Below are 24,282 nucleotides of genomic sequence, written 5' to 3'. Positions count from 1 at the left end.
TACTGTTGTGTTCTGAGCTCAGCAGGATCTGCGTAACCTTAATATTCACAGAGGCAAAGCTCCACAGTTCCTGCTGAGTGCTGAACCACCTCTCACAGCTAGAGGTTTCAGCGGTATGTTGATTCTGTAACAAGCAGTAGTTCTTAAGCCAGTCTCTTCCATTCAGGATGCCTACAAGAGCTCAGTGGAAGTAATGGCTGCTCAGCATCACGCCTCCTGAAGACATTCTGAGCAGATTATGGCCCATCTTTCACAAAAAAAGCAGCATGATGATGAAAAATTACATACTTCCTACCTCAAGCACTACAGGTATCCTGAAATACAAACTTTCTTCAGCCCTTTCCACACACATCAGTTCTGATCGGTAATGACAGAATTTCAGCTAATCCTATTCTTTTTTGTTGAGGCAACTATTTGTGACCATCATGTTTTGTCCACGGTGGATAACTGTCCACCATATAGTTATTGGAATGGGGTCACCAATAAATGGGGGACAGAACCAGATGGACTACAGCCAGTCTAGACCAGATCTAAATCAGTTGCCAAAATCTACTATTTTATTTTGTTATTATTATTTTTTACTTTCTTATCAAGCCAGGACATTTAGGCTTGCATTAAAATAAAAGTAAAATGTTAATTTTCTTCTCTTTAAGGGATGGGCATTTTGATAGCATTACTCATATAAGGTCTGTTTAATTAACTGTCCAATGTAGATTTTTGTCACTGATTCACTAGCTCTTCCTATTACATTTCTAGAATGCATATATTGCAAAGAAAGAGTTTTCTCACATGTATAAATTCTAGAAAATGCTTAAGGAAAAAAACCCTAATTCTCTCACACAGCGAATGTAATAAGAAAGGGCAGGACTTTGTTTCCAGGAGATCTCAGTTATTATTGTTAAAAAACATGCAATACTTTTACTTCACCGTGAAATTATGCACAGATAATTTCAAGCAGTATATATCTAGTACACGTCTAACCATATATTTAACTAGTATATGTCTAACTGTATATTTAACCAAGTAGCTGTTATGAAAGAGGAAAAAAATCAATACATTAGAATAATATATTCAACTGATCCTTAGATTCTTTCCATAGAATTATTAAGGCTGTAGTTTAAGAGCAGACCTGTGACTCTAAAACTCAGGTGAAGTAGCACAAGTCATTTCAGAAATATATACTAGAATGCTATAGATACCTATATTGACCACCTTTTTTTGCAATATCCTTCACTCACAAAAGGTACAAAGGGAACCAAGGGAAAATAAAAATCAATAGAAATATTTAATCAAATTAAAAATTCCTGTGAAAAATTAGCAATCTTGCATTTTCATATGCTGTACTTCCTATGAGAAGAGTTGAAATGGAAGTGTCGTCTTTTTCTGGAGTTCTATATAAACATCTTGACCCTGACGATCATTCCTTCTTTATGGAAATTATGTATTTTCAAACTATCTTAGGGCACAATATTTCGTTAAACAAATGACAGAAGAACACTATTTTAATGATTTATCTGAAGTCTTGTAATGACTATGTTTTCCTACATCATTTCTAAAAAAGCATTTGCCTACAATAATAGATATTTAAAAATATCAAATCCCACCAATCTTTATATAAAAATAATGCTGATCTTATGTTTCTAATTAGTCAGAGAGTTGGCAACCAGTAAAACACATTTTGTAAAAGGGAGGCATAGTAAACTTAACCTCACACCTCATAAAAAGCTTTGCAGTCATCCCAGTGGTGGCTCTCGGCATCCTGTAAAATGCTTGTAGCACAAACTCTGACGCAGTAGTTCTTAACTTGAAACTGGAGAATGTTGATGAATTCCTGATATTGTTGGACAGGCCCTAGGAACAGGGGTCTGTTCAGAGAGAATGATCAAAGAGGCAAAGATTGAAAGGCTGTGCAGTAGGAGGTAACAATCCCCAGTACTGCAAATGGGTTTGATTATTAGGTATCAATCATTCATTTCCTCTTGGTCCTGGAGTCTGAGCCCCACATTCACTTTTGAAAAATCTGGTCTTTGTTTCACAAGTTCTTTAAGAACATATATTTGCTCTTCTATAAATTCTCATTTAACCAAGTCATTGAGAAGTAAATTACTCTATCCTATTCTCTGAGGAAAGAGTGCCTTTTGTCATTCAGTTGTCATTACTTCTGGGATGTTCTGTGTTAAAACATAATTGCATCAGCAGTAAGTGTGAACAAGAAAACATAAACACAGAGTCCAGAGATTATTTTTGGTAGGTATGCATTATGGGCAAACTCTTTCATAATGCACATAAGAATTATTGAGCAAAATTCTGGCTCAGATTCCCCATTCACAAAGATCTGCTCCATTTAGCATAGGGTGGAGCATCAGACGGAAAGTAGTTCAACAGTGCATATAACCCCTTAGAAATCATACCTTCCTTGAAAATTGTTCTAGTTCAAAGGTTCCCCCAACAGGCCCAGTTTCTAATTTTAAATCACATATGGCCAAAAACACATGGATCAATAATGAGATTCCTAGTATCTTAAGCCAAAATCTCCTAAAACCAGCTAATGTGATTATATTGCCCTCTGCATCAAATCCTTGCCCAAATATGTCTTAGACCTTACACTACTTCTTCATATCTTTTATATTTTTTTACTTTGCATGCAATGAAATATATAACTTTAAATTACATTGGATGAATTTGTTTACATTTCTCAATACAAACAGTGGAAGGAAAAAGTGCAGAAATGTATGTTTATGTTATCCTCTACGGCTGCTACATGCTAAAATCAGGTTTTATGAAAATTCAGCTATTGCAAAGGTCAGAAAAGGAAATTAAAGTTTTAGCCATCTATTTATAGCAGAGCACAGTACATTCATTCACTGGACAATGCTATTTACTCATTTTAATAAATAAAAAATTATTGATTTGCAAATGAAATGCAGATCTTAAAAATAAATAATTTCTTGTGGCTACTTTAGATTATCACTAGCTTTGATTGAGGGCTTTCCTAAAATGGTACACGTAGTGCTCAAGCTAAAAAAAATACCATGCAATTTTGAAAACTATCACCATACTGTATCACTAAAATGGAATGAAGTCCTACATTACCTATGTTTGAACCAAACCGCTGTATGTAAAATGAACTCACTTTTTGCTGGTTTCTCTCATTAAATTGCTATACATTTTAAAATGCTGGAAGACATGTACCGCTGTGGAAAGAGCGGCATACAAATTTTGCAGTGGAGCTTTGGAGGGAACCTCTTTGCTTTTCTCCTCTAGTCTTGCCAGGACAGCTGTTGCTACTTTGCTGCAGGCCTCTACAAAGTTTGTTCTAATTTCCTGAAGAGAATCATCTTTGCACACCAGAGCCAATGGAAGCAATGTGTCAAGTTCTTCCATGATGTCAGAACAAAACTGGGGAGAAATAAATGTGGCATCAAGTTATTTGTATTCTGACAGCACTGTTTAATTTATACACACTAGGGTCAGATTCTTGAAAAATGAAATTGGCATAAAACATAAATATATTGAATCAGCTTTACAAACATTTCACTCTGTTGTACAGGGGAAAAACATTTATCTACAGAAAATGAATTATTACTTCATTCCTTCTTGCTTTAAAGCTGCATAAAATATATTGAGAAAAAAACTAAAACCATCTTAGGTTAGCAATGCCTTCATTTTGTTTATGACTTCATTAGATGTACATTCAAAACATAAGGTTAGTTCTTTGTAAACAGAGATAATTTTCTAAACTAATTCTTTTGAAAAAACATATAAATACATTTTTAATATTGAATCTGAAAATGAACTTCTCATGTCTTAAGTGCATATATTGACCTCCCTAAAATTATCTTCCAAAAACTTATGTGCTATTTTAAGCAAACACTTATTAACAGCTTCCCAAATTTGCTAGAACAGATGCAAAGCTCACTAAATTCAGAAAGGTTCATACACTTATTTCATTAGACAAACAATTTAATTAATCACACAAATGACCTTTTGGCCAAATCAAAGAACTCTAATTTGGCCATGCTATTAGGTACACTGATTAGTTAAATGGCATGTCTAAGGAAATAAATACAGGAAATCCCTTTATAGTAATGCTTCAAAGCTTTCAAGCATTTTCCCATCAGACCACTTGGTAACAGAGCAGATACTAATCAGAATGTTTTAGAACTTTTTGGATGAAAAAAAATAATGCCAGCAAAGTTTAAAAGTTAATTCTTTTAAGTATAGACTATGGGCTATTGTATAAAGCTCTGTTCAGCATCATATTGTAATGCCTCTCACTTTCTTCTTAATTCCATTTATATAAGATATAGAATATTAATGGTACTGTAAGTACTTCAAAGCATAGATGGCAAAACAGCCTTGGCATTCTGTCTCCCCTCAAACTTCAGATCTTTTGATACCTGCCTTAGCAATTCGTTTTGGTTGCTCCTCTTGTTGGACTGCTCCCCAGGACTCCCTCATTTGCTGGTTGTTTACAAGACTCATTGCATAGCCTGCAGCTGAAGACTGCTCTTTCTGCTCATGTTGAAGAATTTTAGTAGAAAAATCCTCAATTGCTATTGTTATACAGTGAGCCACAGAAGAAGACAGGTCTTTAAATGCATTTCTCCAGCCAAAATCCAGTAAAATAGGCTGAAATACATATTTTTATTAAATCAATCCAAATTCATTAGTGTTATTGTTGAGATTGTTCTAAACTTATATGAATATCCATGAACAAATTAATTAAAAGGACACCATCATCTTTTGAAATTCATATGAATAACTTAAAATACAGCTCACTAACCTTGAAATTATATTAAAAGGAATATATACTTAACAAAAATGAACATGCCTAATGATATTAATTTGTCATCAAACTGATAAAAACCGAATTTATAAAAAGTCTGTTTAAATAAAACTGTTTTCATATAAGCCATGCTTTACCTTTACACTTTTTACCGTATTTAATGCAATCTGTTTAACAAACTCAAATATATTTATAAACACTTCAATAGTTTAACAAGTAATCCAGGAACGGATACCTCATAATTCTGCATTTTCACTGCAAGCTAACAACTGAAAGCTACTAACCACGAATATTAATAGTAAAACATTTACAGAAGCCATTTTTAACACAGCCACACTGTATTTCACTTCTTCACTGCTGGATTTAGCAGAGATCAAAATGCTTAAATAGAGATGTCTAGCTTTTAGCCAATGATGGATTTTACTACCGTTCACATCAGGAGTTGCCAGCCTTCTATAAACAGTGACTTCTGAGGTTATCTGAAGCATAACAGTGGCACAAAAGAAGACACAGTAGGAAATAGTTACTTTTCCACTAATTTTGCTTTGCATGGCTCATATGACATAAAGCAGACTTAAAGCTTACCAGTAGTGGCCAGTTGAGAATGGCACCACCGTAAGAGAAGTATTTTAATGACGTAAGATGTACTCTAAAGATCCCTACCACTGAGGGCACAGTAGGAGAAAAGAAGCATTTCTAATGAGCTGCAGCTACAATCCTAAACTGGAAGACAATGAAAGGGGCCATGAAGTGGTGCCCGCCCAGCTCACTCCAATCCAGAAAATGCCTCCTCCTTCCTCCCACTCCTAACGCCCAAGTGCTGTGAGCGCAAAGGCAGCCCACCCACACACCCGCTTCCCTGCTTTCCTCTTTATCTTTTTTTTTTTTTTTTTTGATATTGGGTCAAGTAAGGCTCAATCATCTCAAAATGTTGTTCCTTGTAATATATCAAATAAAAGAACATTAGCCTCACAAACTGTTTCAAAGGACATTTTGAGAAGTAAGTCATTTCAGCCTTAAAATTGAACTGTTAGTGAATTACATTCCACTACTGTACAGTATCAGATTTTTTAGAGCACTCAGGTCGCATAAACTCATTTGGGTAGTAAATGGCAGCCAGACTAAATTTTAATCTTTTACATACATTCTACAAAGCATAGTGGTTACTACACAGTGACTTGTTGCATCAAAGCAACTGGACATCATGTGAGTACATAGCCCTATAGAAAGCATCTTTATGATCAAATACTAAGAATTCAGTAGATTTTCTAAGACTTTTCTGCATTTGAGAACACATGAAATACTGAGAAGAAGCTATCCTATTTTTGCATTCTTTTACTATTTCTTTTAAAATGTAATATCTTATATGTCTGATGTTAAATCCGTTCTGTTATTAAATGTTAAAAAAAAACCCACACTTTTTCATGAATGCTGTAAGATTTTATTCTGCTTTAACTGAGACTTTGGACTCAAAATTAGCCACAGTAGCTAAATAATGGGACTCCAGCAATAGGTGTTTATAATGAGTATAGTGACAGACTATATTGGAGACACAGACAAAAGAAAATCCCCTACAAAGTGCAAGACTCTTTTCATACTCGCCTCTTTTACCTGAAGTAACTGTTCAGGAAGCACACTGGTTTCATTTGCTCTAGTTTCTCCTATTAAAAGCTCCCCACTAGCTTTCTTCAGAACTCCTGCACAGTATGATAAAGGGGATCAAAGTTAAGATTAATTCTGTAGAAAAGTCAGCAGCCTGCAACACCTTCTGATATATCAGTATGTAGCATAAAAAAAACCCTCAACAAGATGTAGTGCAATACTAATGTTATGATAAAATCAAATTCAGGTTATACACAGCTCCTTTTATATAACATGATGAAATCCACATCCCATTGTATTCATATTTTATACAGAAGCACATATAATGCATAAAATATAGCTTCTTTTGTCATTAATTCATTTTTATACTGATTGTGCAGTCACTTATTTCTAGGGAGAACAGACAACATTAGAACAGCTGTGTAGAAATTAATTTCTATTCTTTGTTCAATAAACTAAACGAATTGCACAGTACTGTATTTTTATAGTTTTTACTTATTTGGAAATGCCAATATGATAAGAATAAAAAGACAGTTAATTAGTACAGTTATTATAAGCAAAATAATGGCCATAGGAACCATAACAGGTGAAGCTCCTTGAGAAGGCCTGGTACAAAAGGCTCACTCATAAATCTTGAAGTAATGGGAATATTGTCGTGGTTTCAACAGGGATAAACCAAAATCTAGTGTAGATGTCACCACCATCAGTGTTTCATAAGGACCATGAGAATAAAACCAAACAAAACTGTATTTTTAAAATCTGTCTCTTAGCATAAAGCTGGCAAACAACACAAGTATAAATATTCTTAATATATCTGATGTGAAATTAAAAAATCTGAAATGATCGGGTGCTGTCAAACATTGCTAAAGATTATCTTTTAAGCATAAACTAATAGGTCTTCTGTCATCTGAAGTACTTGTAGTACATATGGTCAAGGCTTAAAGAGCTTTTCTATTTCTATGAAATGTCCAATATTTGTACATGCATAGGATTTCATTTACGTAAAGTTGATTTTACCTTTCTGCTAAACAATGCATCCTCTGAAAAAGAACATTCTGCTTTTCAGACACCTACATAGCATTCTAAAGCTTGAACTTTTTTTTCCCCCCAAGTACTGTTTTCATTTGCATTTTCAAAGGTGGTCAGGGAAAAACAGATCTGAGCTGTGAAATATGAAAGATAAAGTGGTAGAATATAAAAACGGAAGAGACTTCCCAGGTCATCTAGCTCCCTTATCATTCAAAATATGGTGTTACAGACACCACCATAAACTTAGGGCTTTTTTCAATATGTTTTAACATAGTGTATGATGAATTTTCCTGCAGTTTCTTTAGAAATTATTCCAGAATTAAAAAAAGAATCAACTGTCAGGATATTTTTCCTCAAATTCATTCTCTGTTTTCTACCTTAAATTTCCCTCATTTTTTCCTGGCAATTCCCCTTTTTTTTTTTTATAGATAAATCATCTGATTTTAACTATAAGCACAATTTGAATATCTACATATTCACATTCTCTTGTTGACATTACTTAGATCAGCTATTTATAATTCTTTGACTCTTTTTCCAAAAGTCAAAATCCATTAACCTTCTAGTTCTCTTCAGAATGCCCTTCAACTTGGTCAGTCCAACAGAGCTATGACAACAAAAGTAACGGATCCCCCAGGTTTACCAACACTTTAAAAAAAAACATTAAAGTTTAAACTGAGATCCTTGCGTATTCATAAATTGCTGCCCTACCTTATTAAGAACTCATGTCTTAGACAAATAAGTATTTAGCTGATGTACTTTTGCGTCTGCAGGACCAAATTCTAATGAATCTTTCCCAAGACAAAGAGCCAAATGATGCTTCCCTCAGCATCCCCCATTTTAAAACTTCCCTCCTTTTTAAAAATCAACAGACCCTTCCTATACCTCCTCAGCTTGTTTTCTACAATAGCCTGGGTGCTCTTGCCCTGTATTCATATATATATATATACACACACATACACACACCAAACTCATTTTCTGGTCTTCTCAAAGAAGCTCCAAGGTCAAGTCTCCTACCTGTCACTGAGTTCTTCTGCTTTCCCAAAACCTCATCTAGATAGATTAGTCCTTAATCCTGTCCAACTTAACCTGCAGCTAGCAAGCACTCCTTTCATGCTTTTCCTGATCAGCTGACTTTATGCACACTAGCCAAAGCCTCCCCAAAGCCTCTGCACTTCAGATGCTAATACAGCCTTCTCCTGTGTAATTGGTGTTTCCACATAGACACATATGGCCTTTCTGTCTGGTTACTTCTTGGCTTGCCTTCTGACTGCTTTGCCCCAGTCAGCAAGCACCCCTAGGAAATAAAAATGGAGCCTTGCCCAAGACACTGGTACAGTTGCTGTAGTGAAGCTACTCAGCCTAAATTAGACTGCCATTACACTCATGAAGGCAAGCCATGGAAAGGAGGAAGCACCCCTTCCTAGATAGCCACAAATCTTTGACTCCTCACCAATTCTTTGACTCCTCTCTTCTTCCAAATTCCATACCTCAAACTTCATTTGTAAGGAAAGACATAAATGTATGTTATACTTCTCATATTGCTGTTAGAGGAGAGAATTTGCAAAAACAGAGTGAAAGGAAGCAAGCATCGTGAAAAAAGCAGGAAACAAGCCAAAGAAAAACTTCCCAGTTCTTCATACTTGCTCCCTTTCTAGGATATATTCTATACCTCCACATTGAAAACCACTGTTCTTGATCATTAGGGAAGATAAAATCATCCACAAATCCTTTCCATATGTCTTTTGAAACTTTTGACAAACTTGATAAACTGTTCATACTGTATGTACTCCCTTCAGTTTTACCAGGCAGGCAGTTTGAATCAATTTAATAGCAAATATTCAAGAAAGATTGTATTAAGAGCTTCACTTAAAACTTTTAAGCCAACTTTTCAGAATTGTATTAAAATTTATCTGTGATTATCCTTTTCTTTAAAGCAAATCTTTTTTGCCTATGGCCCTATTGCCTGCAATGTATATAATTCTTTCTCCCACTCAGTATTTGTCTATTATTGTAATGATGATGACAATGAGATTTACTGCTTTGCTAATATAATTCTTTTTCTTCTCTGTAAGAAATTCTATTAAATTGATTTTTCTACAGAATTCAAATGCTTTCCATTTTTTTCATAACATTTTGGGGCACAAGAACTGTCATAATCACTTCATCTAACACCCAGCATAGAGTAGCTATGCATCAAGGAGACATTTTCTATGACTGCTCACTAACTGTGAGTAAGGTAAGTAATAATATCACCAGTGCTCCTTGCCAAATCCAAGGCTGGATTCAGTAGGCTCAGCCATAACTTTTATTGAAACTGTACTGGAGATATGTCTTGAAGAAATGGAAAATACAACTCCCCACAAATATAAACGAGCAGAAGAAACAAAAAATATTTTACTAGCTTTAGATTTAAAAACCTTCTACATTCTGTCTTCTATAACGGACTATTTAATTGTTGTGCTATACTGAGCACACTGTAATAACACAAATACAGAAAATGTATATCTGAAATCAAACTCCTGCCTACTGCAAATTCCATCTTCACATCAGCTTGATCTGCTGAAAACTAGGTATTTGCTAAAGCAGCTACCTGAATACTTGAACATCTTGCTTTGAGACAAAAGCAAAAACAAAACAAAAACAAACAAACAAAAAAACCCCCAAACCCCACACATTTCTTTCTTGAATCTTTATAACTTTAAAGTCTATTAAGAAGTTGCACCTCATAAATTTGATTCTCTGCTCTATTACACTTTCTAGAAACGGATACAGAGCAAAGGATTTCTTCTTATACTGCAAAGGGAAGACCTTTGCAAATCTTTGTGGTCCCCTGAGGCAAAGCTTATAAACCTAAGGGCTTGACAACTTTGCCCACAGTGTTTTCAAAGAGCTCCACTGGGAAAAGCTTTTCTTGGTACTCATTATCTGATCTGTCCAAAGTTCACCTTTCTCACTGAAATGAAAAAAAAAGTGAGAGACAGATGAAAGTATGTTAGATGTTTTTGATTTTTAAAAGTCTCAACAAGAGGCTTCTGAAAAGCCAGAGGAAAGAGATATCCACCTTAAAGATGGAAAGAAAATGCAATTTGGCATGATTCTAAATCAAGATCTCCTGCTTAACCCTTGGCTACAGCTGAATGTTCCAGGTTCCTTCAAAGAGAACAACCCCTGTGATGCTGAATGTACTAGGTATATCAGAACACTTCAGGGATTTCAACTGAATGTAAAATGAGAAGTAAACTGTCTCATCACAGTAGGCATGATGAGATATCTGCAAAAGAAAGGGTTAAATATCTATTCAAGAAAAAACAGAAGGTGGTTATCCCTTTCATTTTCTGAAACCTACTGCTAATGGTGGAAGGAAATGAGGACATGCAACACTAGGAATACATGTTCTGTAATTGTTAGAAAAATACAGATACCTTTCCTCAGAAAAGCAGAGTGGTAGTCTTATCCAGGTGACATACTAAAGTTCAGTGAGGGGACAAAGCTTCATCATCATTTATTTTTAAGTCTGAGAATTTGTCACTATTTTCTCCTTTTATGTGATTTAAGAGAAAGACTGAACACTACCTTGGTAGTGCATAAAATGAGTATTTACACCACCTCTTCAGATATTTGTTGTGCTTAGGTAATGCAAGTATTGCATTGAAATGAAGTGCAAAACTTGGCATGCACATACTATTCATTGAAGAACATATGCTTAGGTTTGAAAATTAAAAGTCAAAAAACAAAATCAGCATGAACTGGATGGAGAATCCTGAAAAGAACATATAGTGGAAAATACAATTCATAGATTTTTCTTTCATCTATGCAAAACAGTCTGGGAAAATGAATATATTGAATATATTCCAGAAGATGCCAGATATAGAACTCTCAAACTGAACTCGGAGAACTATCCATATCACCTAAAAAACCCCTGCACATCCATCTCCCTACAGAGTTCACTCTGGTTCACTGTTTCCTTTGGTGCTATTGTCTGCCATGGGGTTACCATCAGAGAATACTGGTAGGCAGCACTTCCCTCTCACATCTATTTTCAACCGCCTAAATTGGTCTTCATAGGATTCCATTGTGCACACTGCAAAGAAACTTGTCTTGTTGCCAGCTAGAACTGTGAACTACATGTCTTTCTTTTCTTCACTGTTCTTTTTTTGGTTCACAAGCAACCTCCTACCAAAAGCAGAATCTGCAGAAGAGACTACATCCAAGCGATAATGCAATGAAAAAGTATGAAGAGAAGCCCAGGTGGCCACCTTGCAAATTTCCAATGTGGAAGCCTTCGACCTCTCCGCCCAAGAAGCAGCTATAGTCCTAGTGTAATGAGCTTTACAAACCCTGGGAGCCTCTTTACCCTTAACTACATACGCCTCCCTAATACAATCCCTTAACCATCTAGCTAAGGAACTCTTAGAAGCCATTTGACCCCTCTTAAGACCCCCTAAGAGTACAAACAATCTGTCAGAAGATATGAAATCTTTGATTCTTCTGTGATAAACCCTAAGTGTTCTTCTTACATCCAATTTATGCAGCCATTGCTCTTTGTCATTGCTGGGTTTAGAGAAAAATGAGGGCCAAGAAACCGCCTGGTTTAGATAAAACTCACATGCCATCTTTGGGACAAAAAAAAAATTAAAAAGAGGAACTGTCCAAAGAACTACTTTGTTTTTGATGGAACTTTACACATGTTCTGTATATCAAGATTGAAGTACCATGGGATGTGCTGAACAAAAATCAACTAAAATTGCCACTGAAACAGCAACACACAAACACCACACATGACAGGACATGAGTGCCTGAAAAAAAATCCCTCATATTTTTGTTGCATGTCTGCATGAATTAAATAGATAAAAGGCCTCCATCAATACTAAAAGCAACCAAACAGAAAAGAAAAAAAGTGCAAGGTTCCAGTCTATGTGATGTGTGGGGAAACTTTAGCTCACTTGGATGTTAGCCTACTTATTATGAGTTGTATAGTTTTGTTTAATTTAGGAGCAGTACTACTTGCAGAACACTGATTCTTCAGGTATGCTTACATTGCAGTGACTGCAGAGTAGTTTAGATACACCCAACGTTGGTCTAAACTAGCGAGAAAGAGTATGGGTAACTGTCTAGCAACAGCAGCATACTACTCAATCTGAGCTAATTTACTCTGCTTTTTAGGCTAGTTCTGCAGTGTCTGCTGCACTGTAAACCTGCTACTAGTACCTGAGTTAATTTAAAGCTTCTTTGGACAGATCTGCACTACACAACCTGTTAAATTCCTAACAAGATTTCTAAAAAGAAGGCTTCTAAATAAGTACAGAAGATGGCCATTATATTTTCTAGTCACATACAACAAATGTATTCTGGTTAAAATAAAGCAAGGATTTTAATCAATCTGTTTGATCAAAACTCAGGTTTCATCAATGAAAAAGATTAAGATTATCAGCCTAATATAGGACATTAACAGAAAAAAAAATCTTAAATCCCTTTTGGTACTTACCAGAACCCGGAACTACTGGGAACGTAGCTCTCATTCTCCCATATCAAATCATCTTTCACTTCATCACTACAACTGAGATTTCTAACAATATGATGTGAAAATAACACCAATAAGCCCTTCTTCTTGACAGATTTTTTTTTGTTACTCTGGCCATGTCACATGTTCTGTTCACATATTCTCCAAAAAATGATACAACTGAGCAAAGATTTGTGAGTAAAACCACCTGATCAGAACAGAAAACTGAAAACAAAGATGCCTGATGATGGCACTAACCTCATCTGTAAAAGATTTACCTTCACGTGTGTTTCCATTTTGTGTTTTCTTTAGAACAATAAGACTACCTCGTACAAGATGATCTAATTTTGCCCTCTCAGATTTGATAACTAGAGCTACCACTTAAGAACAGACTTACTGTACATACAATTACCGTAAAAGAGTATTTCTCAAAAAAGAAGGCTTAACACACTTTTCAGGAACAGTTCAAAATGTAATGAAGCTTGGAGAAATACTTGCAGGATAAAGTCCAAAACATACCTTCTGGCAAGTAAAATATTTGTTGTTAACATTGAAATCATTAAGTTCTCTAAATTGCTGGAGATCACATGTCTTCATATAGGCTGCAGTTAGCTAAACATGTCAAGTATATTCCCCATTCCAGTGTTTTTAAAAAAATTTACATTTTATCCCAGAAAACACTAATAAAAAGAACACCTAAAATTATCCCATTCTGCTGAACGTATACTCTATCCTACACATTACCGCTATGAGTCCAAATGGGAATAAGAGTTACAATAACACCTCTTTGTAGGATTAAGACCATAAAAAGTAAAGCATACTGTATGACAGCTTAACATTTCTTGAGAACAGCTAGTAAATTTGAGAGATTAAAGGAGGCAGAAACACATTGAGACTAATAGCAAAAATAGAACTTTGAATGCAAATTTTATTTGAGCTTTGATGTATATTCTGAAAATATATAGGTTAACCTGTTTTTTTGTTGTTTTTTTTACAGAGTGTTAATATTTCAGATGAAGAATCCATCAACAAAATCTGTGCCTCTGAACTATTTTTATTTCATTTTTTTTTAAATTTTTTATCAATTTAGTATTCTGAAACCACACTCCCCAAACACCTTTCTTCTCAGCCTGCAGCTCGACTACTGAGATATCAAATATTTGACTCCACCTATCCTCTTTCCCTAAGCAGCGTGGCCTCATTTCTGGTATGATTCTTTCCTGCAATATAATCAAAGCTCTTGAAACCACTTGCTCTCTGGTGACCTGGAATCCCTCTACTGGCAAAAGAAGCAGAGTAGAACACTTATGAGCATGCTGTGATCTGGAAGGTGCTATTCATATGAGTTTTTGGGATTTCAGGTTCTCCTCATCTGACATGAATGCAATCAGATGAAAAAGAGAGTGAGCAAATACAAACTAGAGGCTTGATTCTGAAAAAGTATACTTTCTGATCAATAGCTTATTTTTATAAAAAGCCCCAGTGAAGTCAATGGGATAAGCACGATAGTAAACATAGTACATATTTGTAAGTGTTTGTAGGAACTATAGGCTAAAGCTGGACTATATACTAAAACACTTAGCATAATAAGACTGATAACACTGATGTTCAAGTCAGTGCTTTTCTCTCTTGAAAAAGGCAACTTTCTAGGACAAGGTCAGAAATACTCACAATTTCAAAGAACGTAGCCTCCATATATTATTTTGCCTTAAATAAAATACAGGCCATTTATACAGATTCAACAGGAGACACTAATATTTCTGATTACAATGTTTGATAACTTTTCATTTGTTTTTTCATCAATAACTACTGTATATCACATATTTATACACAACTATCTGTTCTTTTCCACAAGTCATAACTGTGCTTAAATGTAAATCTGCATATTTCAAAAAGATTTTTCAGCAGATATGGTAATATACTTCTTTATATAATGAGATGACATATATTAAGTAGTTAATTTTGAAAAACATATAAAATTATCCTTTTGCACAAACCAGAATGAATAAACAAGGAAGTTTCCATTACCTTGAACATTCTTATTCTTCTCAGCAAATGAAGGCACCAACAGAATTTCTGCAGAAAGTTCTTCAATTTTTTCTTCCATTAATAAAAAGAGTTTAATAAGCTGAGAAAGACATTTGAGTTGATACAATGTTAAACAGAAGTTCCTTTCTTTTTTGTGGTATTCTTGGGAGGCTGTTCAAATAAAATCATGAAATACTTTTTACTTTTGCTTAAAAAATCATCCTGCAAAACTGAATACGTAGAAAAGTAAGGGATACCAAGTCACCTCATTTTTGTCTTAGCATAATGTATCCTCTTTTTCATTCTAAACTATTATTACACTAGTTCTTATTAATCCTTTGGCATTTTTCAAGTATCCAGAAAATTACAAAAGAATTCCAGGTTGTATTATTCATTAACTAGAAATTTTCCAAGCAAAAGATCTATACAGAGAACATTCTTACCTGCATTTTACAGAAAAATACAGTATTGCAAAAACTGATTGAACAAATGAAAAAACACATCATTACTATATTTTAATGGTTTGGGACACCAAATCACTATACTGTCACTCTGCAAGTCACCTTGTCTGTTTAACAATCTGCTAGCACAATACAGTTGATGAATATGACATTTGAGTGAAAAGAGACATCAATCTAACACTCCACAACTTTAAATATGTGGGGTTTGAAAACAAGTGAGACTGTCAGTGAACAAATATCAGCAAGTAATATACCTATAAGCATTTGGTTTTTAAAAGAAGAAACTGAACATTTTATTTTGAAAGGTTAACACTTACAGTCATAACATATAATCATGTCACATCAGCCAGGGAACTCTGCTTTGAGCACAGTCAGACTACAAAAGACCGTGAGCTGTTTCCAATTTAGTTTTGCCAAACTACACTGTTTAAACAATTTTAATTTTAAAACTTCTTTAAATGTAACAAATTTGCACTTCTATGCAAATTGTGAGCTGATACCATGTTCCTATGGAGTTCTGTTGCAGATGTAATATCAGCAGAACAGTTTATGTAGAAAGTGTCAGTGAGGGCCAGAGTAGTTTGAAAGACAGGCTCTGAAAGATGAAAACAAATACAAATTGATTGAAACGTACTTTCATGTGTCACATCTTTCTCACCTTTGCAATTTGAAGTATTCAGTTCCTCCCTTTTTCCTCAAAGTTCCTAGATTATTTTTTTTAAGGTATTCATAAATCACTTTTAAATAGACATGGATCTAAGTAGCAAAGCTGAGCTCTGAATACAAATTCCCTAATTTGCTATTCCAGTTTTGGAGCCTTAGAGATTGAACTGAGTTTTGCATCCACACCTGAATTTCCTCAAAGTTCTAAACAGATGTATTTATGCTAGCCCTTTGCATTTCTAAGAATGGCAAAAGAAAATGTTATACATAATTGCCTCTGTTGGTGCCTCTCCTCTCTGAATAACAAGGAAATTTTATCACTGGATTTCCAATTTTAAGTCTTAAACTTCCAATAAAAGACAAGCTACTATTTAGAGAATTTTTCACCTTTACCTGCAAGCTTGATAACATAAACTGAATGTGACTGATATGACATGACTGCCTGAGTCTGCAGACAGCCAGAAATAAAAAATCCAAGAAGTGAGAACCACAAATCATATCGTAAAAATCAATGGAATGTTAGTTCTGTGTCCTGTGATTGGAAAACCTTGTGATGCTGCTGTCCCCTCTCTTGAGGAAGAAAGGAACCTACCAACTACACGATTGCCCCAAGCTACATTGTCCTCATTGGAGTGAAATGACATGCACTTAGAAGCCAAAGGTGTACCACAGAAATGTTTTCAGAATATAAAACCAGAGAGAAATGAAAACTTTTATTTTTATTTTTTATGACTATTCAAAGTATATTTCAGCTGGAACCAGAAGATATCAAGTTCAAAGATCCCTCTTCTGTCATGCCATTGAGAAGTTGAGAGAATGCTTTGATAAATTATAAAGCATATTATATTATATGCAAACCAACACTTACACAATCTTCAGAGCAAAAATCTTACCCTTTAATACTACACTGTTCTATAAACATTCTGAATCTACTGTAATATATAAATTAACATATTTCTTCATATGATTAAGTACTCCAATCATTATATAACTTCCTTAAAGTAGAAAAAGGCAAAAATAATACATTAATTGAAATACTTAGAAACCAAATACGAGATAAAATTCTTATTCCTTAAAGAAAATGCTATTTTACTTTATACAGATGAAGAGTGCAATTGTTCTTCCATATTATTGAAAAAATTATTTAAGACAGAGAGATGAAACTGGAGACCAAAAGGACATCCACAGTGTACTGTGGCAAAGCCTTGAAAGAAAGGTCCTGCAGCAGCGAGCATTCCACAGACACATTCTACTAATGAGGTAGTCAGACTCTGGCAAATGAAACCTGAAAGTTTTCTGTTGTGTACACCCTTCTTGTGAAGGGTACACACTAGCTTCTCCCTTGCTCCTGCTGCTCAGGGCATGGCTTATTAGAGAAAGGGCTCCTGCCAATGAACAAGTGAATTACATCTGGACAGGCCTTGGAGAGTATCAGGCACTGGTACTTAACCTGTCTTCTCTCTTTGCATGTTCACATACACACTCTACCAAGGATTAGATTCCCAGCAGTAACCCCAGCATCAGTTACCAGAGAGAGTATCTCAAAGGCCTGTCACATAAACAATGAGTGCTGCAAAGCAATAAATACAGCAACAGTTCTGGATACATGAGAAAACATGGTCAGAACCACAGGCAGCCACAAGATAAACGTATAGGACACAAGTACTGCACTATGCAGTCAGCCAAAGAGATTGCTTGAATTCTGATTGTAGGCGCTCTGACCACTTTTGGAAATTCCGTATTTATGGTTTAATAATAATTTGGTCTGCAGCTGGATATTCTTCTGGACAATCACTATGCAGAGACAGAAGAACCCCTAGTATTTCCTAGAATGAAGACGAATAGCCTGGGAGACTTTCATAAAGGGCTTGGGATTCATGATGACAAAATAAAAGAGCCTTTCTGACTTTCAGGTTGTGAAGTATAGACAAAGTCCTAGATATCTGAAGCTTAGGGAAGAATACCAGGTTAATTTCTTGGCTGAGAAAAAACTCTGACAAAAATTCAGAAGAAATTTGAGGTAAGCATGGAGAAAATTGTCTTTGAAAAAAAGAATCAAACAAGCTCCTTCACCTAATAAGCAGCCCACCCTCACAGACGAGAGAAGAGGAGGCAAGAGATCAGGGATTCAAACAGTGAACTCATGAAGGCCTGAAGCATGAAGTTGAAACCCTGCTGATCAACTGGGTTTGGAACTCATCAGAAACCTATAAACTGTGGGCAGTGAGAACGTGGTGGTCCAAGAGAGTGGGCATGTAGATGAACCTTCACCAACCCAAGAGTCCTGACTTCTTCAGCTTCAGGAGATAATTTGACCAGAATATGGTCAAGATAAAAGCATTAGAAGAGGGGAGGAACCCTCTTTACATGGAGAGGACCACCATGTAAAAAACATGATTTTTCTAAAATCGTTCACACCAGGGAAGAGGAACGTTTGAACCCAAAGAACCATCTCGCACCAAAGCTGTGAGGCGGACGATCCCTGGGATGAGATGAGTCATCTGACCCAAGTCCTAAGACTGCTCTGGAAGGATAATAGAGAGCAAAAGCTTCAGAGCTCTCCCAGGTAATCACAGTTTTGTTGTCACCTCAAATCACCAGCTGATGTACACAGTTTGAGAAGAAAACCTCAAAATCACATCATTAAAATATACTGCCTCTTTATTAAATATACAACTATATAGACATAACAGTACTAGCACCAATACAGTAAGAGAGACATTACATGCCTAATACTGGGAAAAACATAAGAAGTCATTGGGATCTGCATAAAGTCCATTTTACGACTCTGTAAAAGTAACCGTATTTACAAGCAACGAACAACAATTCATTAGCCTACTTGATTGTATAGATTATTTGTTTACTGAGCATACAATTTACATTTTCTGTTATAAGTTCCTGAATGTTTACATCAGTGTTGCTTGTACAAACTGACCCTCAGATATATATGGGTATATAGTATACATGTATATATCTATATATACACACAAACATCCTATACACATATATGGAATACATAGAGAACTCCATACACTTTTTTTTAGGAACTTTTAAGTTCTTAAACTTTTAACAAATTTTAAGAATTTTTAAGAACTGTGTAATAGCAAACAGTTAAGCAGCCAATGTGATGATATACACAAATAGTGGAAACAGATCTGTAAGTTCTGTAGTTGATTGTCATGAACAGTCACATTGCCTATACTGAGGCTGCCTGAACTGCTGAATCTGCTAGTGGAAGACTCCTAAGCCAGTAAGATAAGCTACCTTTTAGGCACAACAAAAAAGATCCCAAGTGAACACAGTATCAGGGAGCAGTGAGAGCTGGCTGCTTCCTAAGGGACAGGGAGCAGAGCACAATAACATGGCCAGTGAGGCAAGGTCCTTACCAGCCAGGGCCCCATTTCACAGCACTCAGGCAAGGCAAGCAGGGCAGACAACAGCCAGGTTCAACCAAAAGTCCAGATCATCAGGTAAGCTCATGGTGACAAGGCAAGGCTGAGGTCAAGCCAGGAAATCAATCCACAGATCAGGGTTTGGATCAACAGGGTCCATAGCCTTTTACAGACATGGCTGTAGCTTAGCTGGAGACCAGTACTCCTACGGCATAGCTGAGGCAGGGCCCAGGTCTGACCTTAAATAAGATCCTGGGCCTATCACAGGGTTGGGGTGGTAGCCCCAGGTGAGGCTCATTAGGGCCATTAAGACCTGTTAGTGCACAAAGGGCCTTGATGCACAGCACTTAAGGAGCTTCAGTTTTCAGACTAAAACATTAGAAGAACAGGCTGTGTCTATAAAACTGTATTTCCCATGAGAGACTGATGCTTTGTATCTACTGAGAACAGCATAAATATTTGGCTAAGAGGAGAGAACAGAAAGTATTTTAGGCTTCTACTCCCAAGCTTGTGGTACCTTTCTGGAAAAAAAAAGTCTACAAAGGCAAAGATTTTTGTCAAGTAAATTGAACCTGTACTTGTACAAAGCAAAAAAAGCGTGACAGTTAACTATAAAAAACTGGAAGGAAGCAGAGGAGTAAGTCCATAATGTTCATTATCTTAATATCCTCATCCTGTGATCTGTACTTTTAACATTCACACAGAAACAAAGGGGGCATAAAGGGTACTTCATTTCCTCTGGCATGCTGATTCACCATCCCAACCATGAGATGACAGGCAGCAGGAGTCTGCCATCCCAAACAAGCTGACTCTCAGAGAGTTTTGCTGATAAAAAAACAAACCCTAGGTACGACTAATAATGAACGTTTATCAAATTCTGCAAGGACCGTGGTGGATTGTGCTGGTGCCAAGGCAGCTGATGCAGTCATACAGCAGTCTAGCATCATCAGAGAAACAAGGGGCACTGATTTTTAAAGTTTTGCCTTCCACTTCAGCTGAATGAATTGGAGATGGAGAAACTTTCCTAAGATCTGAACCTGGCATTCTTTCAATATTCATTCCACAATTTCCTGCTTTTTACCCTCCTTCCTCAGACTGGAAAATACTACTGCAGTAGGCAGAACTATATAGAAAAGATTACAAAAGAGCCTGGATACAAGGAAGCATAGGAACCACAAGTTCCTGCAGAAACGGTCAAGAGTCAGTAACATACATAGGGTTTTGTTGCAGGAATGATGACATTAGGTTAACATTAAGTACTCGGCTTCAGATGCTAATAATTTAAGACGAGCATGTAGTTTAAATATACTCTACAAAATGTAAGCATGCTCATCATAATTTTCAACAACCAGGTTTAGTGATACACTAACAAAAAATATTAACTAGAAAAGAGAAAAAATATCTTTTGATATTGAGCAGATGAAGTGCCACACAAAAAATTTCAGAGAGCTATTTAGTTACAATCCTGATAGCATTTTAAAGACTCAGAAGCTCTACACTGGGGATAGGTATGCTGCCTTAAATGTATTTTTCATCCCTGTATGTTAGACTTGAAATGCTACACTGAAAACAGTTTTAAACTAACTGGCAAACCACTCCCTCTAACAACAAACAATGAAAAAGCATGACTCAACACTTTTCTTGAAGCATGGAAAATACAGTAGTCCAAACTCAATTAAATAGTAGCTTTACTGAGGTTTTTAATATAAAATCCTGACAATAAAGTGCAATAAAATATGGTTTTCATGTAGACTGATTATAAGAGATGTTAGTGCAAAACATGTATAATCTGAAAACTTAAAAGCACCTCAAGTAGGAGACAAGAAGTGACAGCACATTTAGCACCTTTAAATGAAGAACAGAAATGCTATTATTCAAGCCCACAAGAAAGCATTGCTCATGGCAGTTCTCACATCATGATCCTCTGGATCACATGGTCCATAAAACAGGTAAGAAAGGCCTTCTAAGAGATAACTTACTTGAGAAGAGTGGCTCTCCTTTTTCTGTGTACTGAACTATAGCAAAATAAACAAAAAAATTGTCAATACACTTGTATTAACAGTTCCATTTATACATAACTGTTGCATTTGACATAAAGATCTTGTGAAGAGACAAGATCTTCATGTCATAAGCATAAGAACACACAATCATAAGAGTAGCTATACTGGGTTCACCTCTGTAGCCATCTACCTCAGTATTCCGGGCTTTGACAGTGACTGAAAGAGGATGCCTAAATAAAAACACAACAAGGAATGCATACGCAATACCTTCCCTCAGTACTTTCCCAGCCCTTGACCATTTGCATCTGAGGGGCTTCCAGAAACAGAGATGGTATACATCACTAGTCCTTAGTGGCTATTTCATCAACTCCCCCTGTTACCCCTTCACCCCATATACATTTTTAGCATCTATAACATTTTGTGGCAAGAAGTTCCACACCTTAACTATGCATTGTGCTAAGAAGTATTTCCTTACAAAAATATCCTTTTGTATGTTTGGGTATTTCATCTGCTAGCTTCTTTGATGTTCACTAATTTTAAGAATCAGCACACTATTGATCCTTGTTTGTTCTTTCAATGCTTCTCATCATTTTATAGATATCTAGCATATACTACCACCTCAATCACTTTGTTTTCACACTGAAGAATTCTATCTTGCTTATTTTTCCATATATGAAAGCTATCCTATATCACCTTTTTGCCCTTCTCTAAATCTTTTCCACTTTTTTCTCTAAAGAAACAACTAAAAAATATGCCTATACAGGACATAGACTAGTGAAACAGACAGTATCAATACTGTAAAAAGAGATATATAAGGATTACTAGTGAAATCAGAGACAACTTTTTGATACTAACAGAGAGTTAAATAAAAATCCCATCTTCTAATGATTTAAACTGAATACATTGTAGAGGCTAATTCTATTCAATAAAAATTCTAATATAAAAATACAGATGTTATTAATGAAAAAAATCTGTCCTTATCTAAAGAAAATATGAAGAAACTAAAGAACTATGTGTTAAAAAAGACCTCCTCCAAAAATGAGCATGTCATCCAAACTTCAGGGTTAAATTTATTGTGGATATCCTACAACGTCTTAAACACTGAATCTCAGTCTTCTTCTTTATTTGTATATCAAGAAAGATATTTTCTGCAGAATAATGTGACCACTTGGGAACTTTTTTATTTGGAATAAAAGCCATGATACTGGAAAATTTCACTTCACCAGTGATGAAGTTTGGAAGTGCCCATATGAATTCTAAGTCAGTTCATGTAAGTTAATTAAAGCATTTTTCAAGCACCACAAAGCGAAAGATACACATTCTATAAAGTACTCATTCATAGTACCTGAGCTTCTCCTAAGTACTTAAAATTAGTAATGAGCTTTCTGCCTTTATCTTACCACTTACAAAAGATTTGCCCTCATGTCTAAAATGAAGTAGCATGAGAAATAAGGCTGTTCTAGATCTAGAAAACCAGTGTATACCTGCTAACTTGTGATTTAATAGCAAGTTTCAAAACTGGTACTGTCCTCAAAGCTGTAGCTCTTGAAACCATTAAATAAAGTGTTTCCAATTTCCTTGGTTATAGCCTGGAAGCATTTATTTGAAAATCTCAAAAGGCATATGAAAATATGCATATCAATTAATCCCAAACTTTAAAGTAAATTTTTTGATTTTTTAGAGCCTGGTACTTTCTATTTTTTAACAATTTGGCATTCACAACATCACAAAAAATCAAATGGTTAATTCTGATCATTTCAACCCATCCAGGGATGTGACACAGTAAAGTGTGGTGCAGAAACCCCTGCATCATAGGTGACCTGGCTGAAGGTATTAAGAATAGCAGCACTACAAGAGCATTGCTCTCAGATTAATTAGCCAAACTACCCAGTGTACAGTGCCACATGGCAAAACCACTTCTGAGACTCCTGATGGAATCCTTGGAAAGAAACCTGATGACTGCCTTCTTCAGTGATTACAGTGGGGATTTCTCCCTCAGCAGGAACCAAGGGTTTAAAAGCCTTTAAATCAATTTTACTATAAAATACCTTCCCAATACATTAAGTATCTTTCCCTTGTCCCCATTTATAAGGCTTAATTTCATATAAGACAGATCTACAATACTGTTTTTCAAGGAACACAAGAAAGTGATGTCAGGGATTTTATCCAATTAAGCTATACAAGGAAAAAAAACAAAAAGAAGAAAATATAATATTAAACTTAAAATCTAACTACAACCTACATACAAATAATAAGGCTATTTCATAAAGGGAAGTAACACTTTGTTGAAATCTGAAATGAAATAGCATAATAAAGCAAAAGAAACTCTGATAGAAACTGATAGTCACTGTGTATAGGGATATTTCAAGAGGTAAAATTTTCAAAGCTGTGCACGGGGAGTTACATACATAAATTCCATTAACAATAACGTGTTCCCCGGCTCTCAGCGATATTAACTTTTAAGTGATGCTATAACTATTATAACAATCTTGCATTTATGACAGCATTCATCTGTACACTATCTCTAAAACAGAGCTGGTATATAAACTGTATTATTCTTTCACTTGCATTTAGTAACGATATATTCAGTTTTTATGGACATGAGCTCACAGTTCTCTCTTCTCAAATGGCATGTTGGTGTATGTTTTTTAAAATAACTGTTAGGGTTTAAATAATTAGTATTGCTGGATATAATGACTTATTTCCCCATTCTCTAAAAGATAACTTAATATCTCTGCATAGCAGATGTAATATACAATATTGCACATAACTAAATTGTTACAAACAGTGCCAGCAGTTTTCTATCCACAGTACTTAA

At 35.5% G+C, this 24,282-nt stretch overlaps 1 protein-coding gene across 1 annotated transcript in view; it reads right to left on the bottom strand.

Annotated features, from left to right (window-relative positions):
• KIAA0825 (KIAA0825 ortholog) overlaps nt 1-24,282 on the bottom strand; it is a 251,032-nt gene that overhangs the window by 166,748 nt on the left and 60,002 nt on the right. The window contains exons 6-10 of the mRNA XM_067315851.1: nt 14,949-15,119; nt 6,392-6,486; nt 4,405-4,632; nt 3,134-3,399; nt 1,715-1,865 (exon numbers count right to left, since the gene is read on the bottom strand). Coding sequence (XP_067171952.1) covers nt 1,715-1,865; nt 3,134-3,399; nt 4,405-4,632; nt 6,392-6,486; nt 14,949-15,119 — 911 coding nt within the window. The remainder of the gene's footprint in view (nt 1-1,714; nt 1,866-3,133; nt 3,400-4,404; nt 4,633-6,391; nt 6,487-14,948; nt 15,120-24,282) is intronic.

Source organism: Apteryx mantelli, chromosome Z (assembly GCF_036417845.1).
Source record: "Apteryx mantelli isolate bAptMan1 chromosome Z, bAptMan1.hap1, whole genome shotgun sequence".
Taxonomy (NCBI): Eukaryota; Metazoa; Chordata; class Aves; order Apterygiformes; family Apterygidae; genus Apteryx; species Apteryx mantelli.
Note: the sequence above shows the minus strand (reverse complement) of the source record. Positions and strands in the feature narration are given on the sequence as shown.